The 12,763-nt window shown below is 39.2% G+C and overlaps 1 protein-coding gene across 1 annotated transcript; it reads right to left on the bottom strand.

The window, feature by feature from the left end:
• Positions 1-722: 722 nt before the first annotated feature.
• Positions 723-11,710, bottom strand: LOC102079583 (mast cell tryptase). Its single transcript, XM_019362108.2, has 6 exons — positions 11,267-11,710; positions 10,669-10,683; positions 10,371-10,533; positions 3,471-3,739; positions 2,557-2,705; positions 723-2,378 (listed from the first exon to the last, which is right to left on the bottom strand). The coding sequence occupies exons 1-6, from the start codon at positions 11,310-11,312 to the stop codon at positions 2,064-2,066; spliced, it is 957 nt and encodes a 318-aa protein (XP_019217653.1). The 5' UTR covers positions 11,313-11,710; the 3' UTR covers positions 723-2,063.
• Positions 11,711-12,763: the final 1,053 nt, after the last annotated feature.

Here is a 12,763-nt window from a genome sequence, read left to right as displayed (position 1 = left end):
AGTTCTGAAACCAAATGGTGGAGAGTCCCAGGTATTTAAACATTAATGGGGGGTGTCATAGAGCAGCTGCTCAAAGAACTCCTATCATTCATTAATGTTTCAATTATAAATATGATCAACTTGTCTGTATTAAAATTTTTTGAGTAATTTTAAAACAACTAATCATCTGCAGAGCAATGGTTTATTTGAAGATTTTCAGTCAGGTTTCAGAGCACGTCATATGGTTAGATCAGGTGACCCTGAATCCTCCCTTAGTTACACTGCAATAGGTGTAGGCTGCTGCGGGATTCCCATGTGTTTCTTCTTCAGTCACCTTTTTCAATCACTATGTTTTTATACACCTCTCTAAATTTAATTATCAGTTATTATTAAACTCTGGCTCTCTTCCACAGCATGTCTTTGTCCTGTCTTCCTCTCATCTCCTCACCCAGCGCCCCTCCCTGAGCCTGGTTCTGCTGAAGGTTTACTCCTGTTAAAAGGAAGTTTTTTTCATTCCCACTGTCACCAAAGCGCTTGCTCATAGAGAGTCAGTATGACTGTTGGGGTTTACTCTGTTTTCTTTGTATTATTGCAGGGTCTTTACCTTACAACATAAAGCGTCACGAGGCAATTGTTGTTGTGATTTGGTGCTATGACTGTTAGGTTCATCTAAGTAAAACCCTTTGCTGGAACAAAGAGACAATCTACTGCAGTGGCAAAAACAACACAAAAGATACCCAGGCTCTTTGTGTGATCTCGTGCACGAGGGAGATGACCGAGACCAAACGCTGTTCCTACTGCTTGAACCCCAGTCACTCTCGGTCAGCCCCTCCGTAGCACTGCTCTTTATTGTGGTTTCATGAATATGCATAGTTTCATCAACATGTGACATCTTAAATAGGCAGATGTATGAATAAAGAGTATCTGTCTGTGTGTGCTGGTATGTGTGTGTAAATGTGGCTGTGTGTCAAAATATGACCCTGTGAACGCCTCCTCAGAAAGCTGGCGCCAGGAGTCCAGCGGCCCACCTAAACAAAGGGCGCTTGTACTTAAGCAGATACAGAGTAGGTGTCCTCCCATACTATATATCACAAGATTAGATGCCTTTCCCATGAACTTGACCTTGTGACCTGAATAAGGATGAGACAGTTTATCAACATGCAAACGATTATATATCTCTAAGCATAAATGATTATTTGTTTCTAAGTACAAATGACAATCCTAAAATATCACCCTGACAATGAGTATCTGATGAGTATCTATTAATGTAACAAGACATTCACCAAACTTAACAGGAGATAAGCACAACAGATCCACTTGAACAATCCTTGATACATCCAGGTTTATGTAAGAAGCCTGAGTTTAAAATATTGGTTTCTTGATCTAAAATTTCCATTTTCTCTGATTAGATTTGAGCATGGCGTAACAGGAAGAGCTACATGTCAAATTCAAAGGTGTCAGCCATTCTCTTGGACAAAGAAAATGTCATTGGGCGCATGAGTTGCAGTTTCAGATCAATCCTTTGACCATGAAGGATGGTTTCAAAGAGTATAACTGGCGACAGCTCACAAGCCCGAGACAGAAGTCATCGTGACCACATCCATAAGTGTATCAATGCAGAATCTCTCTTAAAAATTGCTTCCCCAAATGTTCCCACCCACAATTTCCCTGTCTCCTCAAAGACTCAGATCACAAATATAAAACTCATATTTCAGAGTTCTGGGAAGGTTTAAAATGACATGAGAAACCCCTGAATTAAAAATCTATAAAAGGAAGAACAAAAAGCCAAAACCAAAAATCTAGTAGATGTTGTACGTTACGTCTGAACATATACAACTGAGCATATATATATATTCATATATATTCTGCATATCTCTTCCAGTCTTGTACATAATGTTCAGTAACAGTATCATAGTGAAAGAAAATTACAAGCTGATGCACCCGAACTGCAGTGCAGTTATGTCAAACTCAACTCTGTTTTTTAAAATCAAAATACTTTAAAAAACAATTAACAATTTATGTAAGTATTTAAGATTAAGATTTAAGATTATGTAATATATGTAAAAGAGTAGATATTTTTAGTGTTAAACTAAAATGCGGTCTAGCAACATTTTCACTGAGAAGATAAAAAATCCAAGCTCAGGTGCAAACTTGGCTGAGTTTCCAGAGTTGTTGCTGCGACACACAAAGCTGCTGTCTGTGTCAGTGCCACTAGAAGTAAAGGTCACAAAGCCCACATTCGCCCCCGCTACTTGATTTGTGATCCAAGTCTGGAATTCAGACACTCGAGCGTAGACCTCAGGGAAACCTGCCAGGGCGCAAGGTACTCCAAAACTAGTAATACCAGCCTGGATCCACTTGGAACCCTGTTTGCACTGCAAAGGTCCACCAGAGTCCCCCTGAAAAAAGTAGGATAAAACACAAACATTAAGAAGGGGATTGAAACAGCATATTCTCAAAACTAAAAAAGTCCATATTTACATTATAGGGCTGAAATTGTCAAAAAAAATAAAAAAAAAACAACTTGTTTTTCTGTAAGGGAGAATATATATTACAACAATTTGCTTTTGTTTTAACCTGGCATGCTCCTTTGTTCTGTTGCCCCGCACAAATCATTTGCTGAGTGATTTTCGCATCTTTTTCTGGGATATAATCACAGCTGCACTGTTTGTTTCCAATAACAGGAATCTGAACTTCTTGGAGGGGTGCATTAGCTGGCAAAGTCTCTGTGAAAGACAAAGAATGAAATGAGTCCACTCTCATCCAGTCTCACGAATTCAAAAGTATTTTCAATGGATATGTGCAAACGATAACACGAATGATGACGAGATCATTCAATATCTAAACTCCCACAAAAAACTGACATTCCTGTCAGCAACAGACAGTTTGTGCATCTGTCTAGTAGTTCAGGCACCAAACATATTATGCGAATGTGTGAACTGCCCACCTTGCAGGGTGAAAAACTTTAATAGCAACAACTTTTAAAGGAAGTAACAAAGAGCGCTTTGTGTGTGACGTCTTCTTTTGTGTGTGCAGGCCGCTTTGAGGGCCATGAACTGTTCACACTAGAGCGCGTTTGCTGTCACATTTTATTTGTAGTGTGAACAACCAGACCAAAAAAATCGGGTTTGATCAAAAAATCGGAATTCAGCATTAAGACCTGCAATGTTAACGTGGCCTTAATGCACACAGGAGGTGATCAGGGGAAGTGGAAACACATGGGGAAACAGCTGACTGTAATGGACACAATGACACCACGGGGGAAGTCGAGCAAAACACATTGAACATGGAAAATCCTGGCTCTTCAAAATAAAACAGGAAACATTGAGAGACATGACAAAACAAGCTTGACAATAAGAAACACTGGGTCACAGACCCAGCCCCTGACAGTTGACATGCAAATATACATTTAAGTGACAAAGCGAGACTAGAAAAAACCTGATGTGATGCTTCCACTGCCACTAGCTACACAAATAAAATAAAAATCTCACCATTCTTTCCAAGTTTGCCCCAGCCAGTGGCCCAGCAGGATGTGGAGTTGTAGAACTGACTGGAGCTACTTGCCAGGCAGATAGGTCTGATGTAGTCAGTGAAGCTGACAGGGCTGCTGAGCTTCATCAGGGCAATGTCGTTGTTCAAGTAAGAATTGTTGTAGTTAGGGTGGACAATGACCTGCGACACACTCCGTTTCACCTCATGAGTGTTAGGCCCAGCCTGAGTCTCTCTCCCGAAGTAGAGCGTCCATGCACTAAGTGAGTTTCTGTATTAAATGAATAATAATGAAATCAGTCCATGGATTTAGAATATTTTCTCAAATCTGTCGTGTCCTATTTTGATGGCAATTGTTTTTTATTGTATTTAACCACTAGTAGAAACATACATCCATTATCTCATCCTATTCAGAGTCACATGAGTTAACCCAGCTGTCATGGGGCAAAAGGCAGGGAACGCCCTGGGCAGGACAACCATTCACATGTATGGCCAAATTATAATCACATAATCTAACTCCATGCATGTTTTTGAGCTGTGAGAGTAGACCCACACAGAAAGGCTTAAACCTGATTTGAACCCATGACCTTCTCGGTGAATGGTGACACCGCAACTCCATGCTGCCTGATAGAAACATGTGTGCAAATTTAAAAAAACAAAACAAGGTGTGATGACAGAAGCTTGTGCCCAATCAAAGTCAATTAAACCCAAATGATGAACTAGATAAACAGTGTGTTTATGGGTCACCCTGACTTATACTAATTTCACAAACCACAGGGTCAGAAGCTAACTGTAAAAAAAAACTTTCCACCTATGTACGCAAAACTTTTAATTATGCATACAAACCATCAATATTTCCTCAACTGAATTTGTACGTGTTGTATAAACAAATAGAACTGCCACAGACCTTCCATGACCACTATTGAGTTAAATTATCTAACAAACACATTAATATAAAGTTATGAAACAGAAAAGTAGCTTATGTGGGTGGTAATTTTGTACAAAATAACTACTTTCTTTGCATGTATACACTGGTAAATAAGGCCCAAAGTAGTTTTTTATGGACAGTAAGAATTGATATGAATAAACATACAGAACAAAGAGTACATGCAGCATCCTTTGACAGCCTAAACTAAAATCACCCCCATAATGTGGGGCTGTGTGACACAGTGTAACATTTGTCTCATGGTCCTTGGTTTTTCTGATGTGTTTTCCTTGGTCCTTGTTAAATATAGTGGCTCTGTTGTGTTTCTATTTATTTCTTCGGCCTCCTGTATCCTCCTGTTTCCCTCATCAGGTTTATTGTTAATCTACAGATCTCAGTGTTTTTGTCTTTTGTTTTTCTGTTTAATTCTACTTTTTTTCTCCTTCACTAGTTTCACATCTGTGTTTGTGTATAGAGTATAGAGCCCTGTCTTTCTTTTTGTTGTTGCATTTTTTTCTATGATCTTGTTGCCCGTACTCCTTTATTCGTTTCTGAACTTTTGGATTTGCACTTTTACTTATTTTAACCAGGTTTTACATTTTTGTCAGCTTTTAAAGTTCATTTTTCACTGACTTATTTGGCTTCGAGTTCGTTGCTGGGCTCTCTCTAGAACACAAGTGTCAAACTCCAGGCCTCGAAGGCCGGTGTCCTGCAGGTTTTAGATGTGTCCTTGATCCAACACAGCTGATTTAAATGGCTAAATTACCTCCTCAACATGTCTTGCAGTTCTCCAGAAGCCTGGTAATGCACTAATCATTTGATGCAGGTGTGTTGACCCAGGGTGTTATCTAAAACCTGCAGGACACCAGCCCTCGAGGCCTGGAGTTCGACACTCCTGCTCTAGAATAACCCAGACATAACCCTGGTTCTTGTATGCACAGAGCGAAAGATATCTAGCCGAGAGGCAAATTCTGTTGAAACGAGGATAAGTTCATATTTAGATAAGATGTGCACATGTTCAACAAATGCTCCCAAAACCTGTCTTAACTGATAAATCCTAAATCTGGAATTTGACCCAAATTGAAAGATCCAAACACAACACAACACGATCTTTGCATCATCATTTTCAAATTTGGTGTTCTTGTAACTGTATAATCAAAACCAGCCATCACAGGGACAGTAACTTGTTATTTAAATTATTTACTGTCTATACTTGGCCACGCCTTGGTTTGAACACGAGACTTATATTTATAAAAGTCTATATAGGAGCTCTATTTAGAGTACATTGAGCACAAAGTGTGTTACAAGAAAGCAAAGTGATAAAGTAAAAGGTTAAAAACTATTGCATCCCACTTATTACAGCGTCATTACAGCTGTGCAAAACATACTGTGGTCACAATCTGTAATACATTAATGTAGCACATTACTGCACTGAACTGACTAAACGGGTTACAGTTATAATTATGTGTTTACTTGTGTTATCCAAGTTGCTCAGTTATCTGCATAATGTAGCCTAAGTTATATATTGGTTATTATGTGACAATGTATATCGGGTCATGTTATGGAGTGATGCCGAAGGAATGTAACAAGTAGTGTGACAATTTTTTTTTTCAAGGGAGTAGTTAAGTAGTGTAATGCATTAGCTTTTTTAAAAAGTAATGATTAATGTCTAATAGATTACTTTTTTGAGTAACAACCACAATACTGGCTGTAAGAAACTGTCATAGACATGGTAGTAAATCTGTAAATTTCAGTTCTCCAAATAAATAAAAAATTGGCTCTATTGTATAATAATTTCTACCACATGGAAGCAAATACCATAAGCAGTGAATTCATGACTCACTTCCCCACTGTGGCATAACTTTTCAGCATATCCTTCTGCTTCCCTGCTTCTCTCTGACTTTCAAGTAAAGCCAAAAATGCTTTTACATAAGCAAGAATAAGCAATAAAACATAAAATTAAAAGCCCTTATTTTGCAGTATGCTCATGTATCACCAAGACTGGAAAGACTCGAAGCATATAAATAAGGAATTAGGAGACCTTTATTTGGGTCATTACAAACAGTGTAGTGGGTGAACCTGTTTCAGTCAAAATTAATTCCTGGTGACTGATCTGACTGTTAATTAAGCAGATATGTTGCTTATTAGGCAGTAAAATGAGTCACCACCACCAAGTTTCAGTTAGGTGTTGACCTGGACATTTGCCTTCTGGCAGAAAGAATAGGAAATCCTTTGAGAGAACAAAAAGACCAGTATAAAGAGCAGGTTTTGCTGGATGAATGGGTCAGACACAAGACATTCACCCAGAAGACAAAAGTCAAAACTGAATTCCCACTTGGGTTCATGTGAAGGGAAAGTGGGACAGTTTTATAAATGTAATGTAGAGGCTTTGTTGGATTAAATTACCCAAACTGCACAGAAACACAGAAAAAAATAATTTAAAAAAAAGTCTAAAGAAAAAAATGTAACTTTAGCTTTTTTTTTTTTCACATGACACAATCTTGTGTGAGTGAGTGAAAGCCTTGTATTTGACCTACTTATGTACCAAGACTCACTTCCTTTACCACATGACTTTTGTATGTGCATTGTAGCAAACACTGTGACAAAACTTACAGCTTGAAGGAACTGAAATAGAACGTGTGAGTTCCTGCCTCATAATATCCAGCAGTATTTACATAGCAGCAAAGTCCATCCAGGAAAAAAGAGCGTTTTTTACAGGACTCTGCACAGTCCTGTAAAACTTAGCACATCCCACTGATTGGATAGGAATTACGAGGATCAGTAGCAATCAAGTGCTTATCTGATCATCAGCAGCTCTGATGTTCTGGCAGTTTGCTGGTCTGAAGCATTCAGGTGTGCGTTCACACGATGGCGCAATCTATCCAGGAGTGGATGTCCCAGCAAATGATCACTTTAAAAAAGGGTTAGGCGCGGGTAGCATGCTAAATGTTAGAGCTCATCACAGTACAATTAAAAAAAAACACTGAAGAAAGAAGAAAGAGCTGCCAAGAGAAAGCGTCTTCTCTCTAAGAAAGAAACAAAACAAAAGATGGAAACATTGTTCATGTTTGCAAAGTTTCATTTGAACAAACCACAAAACCTTTGCAACAGTTTCCTTTGAATTAATAAGATCAAAGTAGAGAAAAGGTGTCCATAATGTACACTACCATGTACAGTAAAAACCAAACGCAGCATGTCAGCACACACACTTCACACCACTAGTCGATCATGTGGTGTAGGCGTGACGATTTTAACACCCACAGCACCTTGCAGTCAGCCATGAAGTGTTCTGTACATATACATGCTTCTTCAAACTACTGAACTGGATTAATTAGGTCAGTTCACCCACACAGCATCAGGTTTAGCTCATCATGTTATTGTCACTAACGTCAGGGTGACTAGTCTGAATGTGTGACCTTTAAATGTACTGTGTATGACACGAAATTAAATAGGAAGACATGCTAAGAGGATATTTCTCCATCCATTGGCAGACGCCTGTCATGGTACAAAATTGTTATCATACAGGTTGACTATTGTGCAACAAGCAAAAATACAAGTTACAATTAATGAGGAAAATATCTTACTCGTGGAATTCTTGTTTATCAATCAGATGTCAAAGCAAAGCAGTGAAACATCACCAGGTTTGATGATTGAATGTAAAGGAAAGGGCCACTTCCAGTCAAAAAGGTACCGCCAGCTAACACTGCTATCAGTGTTTTACACCTTATCATTCTGTCTCAGGAACAAGCCTGTAGTCACACTTAGACACACACTTCCTTCTGCGCAGTTATGGTTTGTGGCGGCAAGTCAGTAGAAAGAAACTAGATCCTATATAAAGCACAAAATGGGGGGGGGGGTTCGCATCAGTTCATTACTATTGTTTGCTTGCCTGTTCAACAGTTTAAGCACCAGAAGACGAGTGCCACTTAGCACCATTGTATTCAAGATAAGATACAGGAAATAACTCATTTCAACATTTAGAGGTACAAAGAGCACTGAAGGCCAGACTTAAATACAGGGAGTGCAGAATTATTAGGCAAATGAGTATTTTGTCCACATCATCCTCTTCATGCATGTTGTCTTACTCCAAGCTGTATAGGCTTGAAAGCCTACTACCAATTAAGCATATTAGGTGATGTGCATCTCTGTAATGAGAAGGGGTGTGGTCTAATGACATCAACACCCTATATCAGGTGTGCATAATTATTAGGCAACTTCCTTTCCTTTGGCAAAATGGGTCAAAAGAAGGACTTGACAGGCTCAGAAAAGTCAAAAATAGTGAGATATCTTGCAGAGGGATGCAGCAGTCTTAAAATTGCAAAGCTTCTGAAGCGTGATCATCAAACAATCAAGCGTTTCATTCAAAATAGTCAACAGGGTCGCAAGAAGCGTGTGGAAAAACCAAGGCGCAAAATAACTGCCCATGAACTGAGAAAAGTCAAGCGTGCAGCTGCCAAGATGCCACTTGCCACCAGTTTGGCCATATTTCAGAGCTGCAACATCACTGGAGTGCCCAAAAGCACAAGGTGTGCAATACTCAGAGACATGGCCAAGGTAAGAAAGGCTGAAAGACGACCACCACTGAACAAGACACACAAGCTGAAACGTCAAGACTGGGCCAAGAAATATCTCAAGACTGATTTTTCTAAGGTTTTATGGACTGATGAAATGAGAGTGAGTCTTGATATGCCAGATGGATGGGCCCGTGGCTGGATTGGTAAAGGGCAGAGAGCTCCAGTCCGACTCAGACGCCAGCAAGGTGGAGGTGGAGTACTGGTTTGGGCTGGTATCATCAAAGATGAGCTTGTGGGGCCTTTTCGGGTTGAGGATGGAGTCAAGCTCAACTCCCAGTCCTACTGCCAGTTTCTGGAAGACACCTTCTTCAAGCAGTGGTACAGGAAGAAGTCTGCATCCTTCAAGAAAAACATGATTTTCATGCAGGACAATGCTCCATCACACGCGTCCAAGTACTCCACAGCGTGGCTGGCAAGAAAGGGTATAAAAGAAGGAAAACTAATGACATGGCCTCCTTGTTCACCTGATCTGAACCCCATTGAGAACCTGTGGTCCATCATCAAATGTGAGATTTCCAAGGAGGGAAAACAGTACACCTCTCTGAACAGTGTCTGGGAGGCTGTGGTTGCTGCTGCACGCAATGTTGATGGTGAACAGATCAAAACACTGACAGAATCCATGGATGGCAGGCTTTTGAGTGTCCTTGCAAAGAAAGGTGGCTATATTGGTCGCTGACTTGTTTTTGTTTTGTTTTTGAATGTCAGAAATGTATATTTGTGAATGTGGAGATGTTATATTGGTTTCACTGGTAAAAATAAATAATTGAAATGGGTATATATTTGTTTTTTGTTAAGTTGCCTAATAATTATGCACAGTAATAGTCACCTGCACACACAGATATCCCCCTAAAATAGCTAAAACTAAAAACAAACTAAAAACTACTTCCAAAAACATTCAGCTTTGATATTGATGAGTTTTTTGGGTTCATTGAGAACATGGTTGTTGTTCAATAATAAAATTATTCCTCAAAAATACAACTTGCCTAATAATTCTGCACTCCCTGTATGTTAATTTGATTTTATATAGCCGTTCTTTTAATAGTTTCTTAACATAAATATTTGTTCTGATGAGCTGGAATCACCATTATTCACTGTGGAAACACCTTCTGCACAATAGTGAACCAGTTGAACTTGTATCTTAGTTATTCTAGTTATCTGTCACCAACAAATATTGATTTGTATCAGCTAACTTTATTAAAACTGCTCTGTGAACGCGTCTGTCGGGATATTTTACTCAACTTTTAATTCACATGCTTCACTTATTTTTTGAGTCTCTCACTGATGTTTGGTTTCTTTGAAGTCTGTATTTTGGTCTCTAAAATACTGAATTTGTAACACAATGTTCCCACATAGGCTTCCGGTAAAAACGTGCAATAGAGAATGAAACAAAGAGTATATCTTACTTTATAATGCAGTGAGCTGCTGTGAGCACCCACTGGTCACTGATGAGGGTGCCTCCACAGATATGAGATGATTGATAGTGTACGCTCACCTGCCAGGGCCATGACCCAGCTGGGGCATTCTGACCACCCACTATTCTTGTATTGAGAGGTGCCACCCCACAATCTGACAGAGCATAGACAGCTGGGTGTCAGTTGATATGCAATAAAATTTCTCATACTTGATTCTAGTCACACTGGAATATGAACATTCAGAGTATTTACACAGTTGTTTGGTATATATGAAATGTGATGTGCTCACCCTGAGCCTTCGAGCCTGTAAGAATAAGAGAAGAAGTTACTAGAAATTATAACCTTAATGTTGCCATATATGTAACAACAGCCACATGGGGACACTAGAGTTACAGCTTTTTTTCCTTACTTTCCCTTACTTTCTTTACCTTTTCCTTAACTGTAAATACAGCTAAGTGACAAATAGTACTATGAGTTCTTAGATCACATATTACTTGCATTATTTCAAGTCAACAAATTTGACTTGATGCAGGCCGTACTGTCTTTCTGTTGAATACATGAAAAACGTTCTACTATGTGATATTACATTGTGGTTTGTTCTGACACATTGAAGACTTGTTGTTACTAAGTTACTAAGCAAAAGGTTAACAAAAACAATTTAAGCATTGCTGATAACCAACAGTAAGGCTGTTTAATGAAGCAGCATTGCTGTAATTCCTGTTTTCATAAAGTTCATACTGACAGCAGCGGGTTTGTTTCACTTTACTTTCTCTTACATTTTTTACACAGTACACTTCAATACAAAACCATCATTACCCAGATTCTCAAACATTATACAAAATAGCTCTAAAACAAAACCAAAAAAGCTGTTAAAGATTAGGGCTCACCTTGCAGAGTGATGAGCGCACACACCAAGAGGATCCAGGCTGCCATCCTGTGCGCTCACAGTAAAGTTGTATTTACATTAGGCAGAGGTGGCAGATTGTCATAGTTTTCTTTCACTCCCTATTCTAACCTGTTTCTCAACATTCCAGCATAACTTAAGTGTTATATATTTAGGACTCTATTTTCTGTTTCATATTCCCATTTGACTTTGTTAGCTTTCAGTTTAAACTTTACCTTCGCTTTGCTTGGGTTTTTATTCTGATTTTGTGTTTAACATATTCTTTGTTATTCTTTTGCCAGCCCTCCTACGTTCCCGATGCCAAGTCTGTGTTTCTGTTTCTTCCATGTTTTGTCTTTGTGTTTACTTTGGCCTGTCAGGTTCACGTGTGTTGGCCTCAGTCTCAGTGTTACCTGTTATAGTTTGATAGTCTCTTCTCCTGTGTGTGTGTGTGTTCAGTTTTGCTTTTTTCTTGCTCATTAATTGATTCTGTTCACCTGTGCCTTGTTTTCCCCAGCTGTGTCTCTTAATCATGTCTATTTAAGTCCTCAGTTTCCCACTCTTCTTTGTCACACCAGTGTCATTCCCTCCTTGTATGTGTGCTGCTCAGTAATCAGTAAGTTCTAATCACATGACAGAACCACATGACCGTAACATGATAATATAATGCTGAAATGGCTTCCCAGCCCACATGCTCTCACTTGGTTTCAATCGCTTTTGCCATGATTAATAATTGATACTGTTTGAAATGTTAAGGACAATTAGAAGGCATCCTCTATTTTTAAGCTGGCTATTTGGTCTGAGTGCTTCAGATCAGGTTGAGTTTTGTGTTCCACATTTGTGTCGGTTTGAATCTGTTCTCCATGTTTTTGAACCAGCTTTCCCAGAAACTGTTTGTGCTGTCCCGCCTTCATCTATAGAAACTTTTTGTAATGTTCAACCAGTCATCAAAAAGACTATTCATGGCTCCCAGCCTGTGGCTGTGAAGACTGTTCGTCTTCCTGTGATCATCCCCAAGCATACCTGTCCACCTGTTCCTCTTCCCAGGGCGACTAAGGTCCAGCCATTTCCTGCACCCATACCAGTTCCTCAGATGGGGTCAACTGATGTCCAGCCGTCACTTGGTTCATCTGCCCTAACCTGGGCAGGTTTATATTATTGCTCAGGATGCCAGATGTTACTTATGTTAATAAAAACAATATGTATAAAGTTTTATATGCAAGGCAAGATGGTGAACAAACAATCCAGTTGGACTTTCACTAGGCTACTTAATAATGTAATGGTGCATGGTGTTAAAACCACATCACTTTAAAAAATGAATATAAAACCTGCCATGAAAGTTAAACAGAGTGATTCCCATGTTGTGGGTGGTTGCTCACCATCCTATGTACTCATATTTTATCTTCCTGCTGCACAGGGTCCGTGCTACAAGATGGGCACAACAGACTTCAGGCTTGCTAGTAGTGGTGAATTTGATTAGGTGATGTGCAAAAAGAACTAG

Source organism: Oreochromis niloticus, linkage group LG8, assembly GCF_001858045.2.
Source record: "Oreochromis niloticus isolate F11D_XX linkage group LG8, O_niloticus_UMD_NMBU, whole genome shotgun sequence".
NCBI classification, from domain to species: Eukaryota; Metazoa; Chordata; class Actinopteri; order Cichliformes; family Cichlidae; genus Oreochromis; species Oreochromis niloticus.
This window is presented reverse-complemented; position numbering and strand designations above follow the sequence as displayed.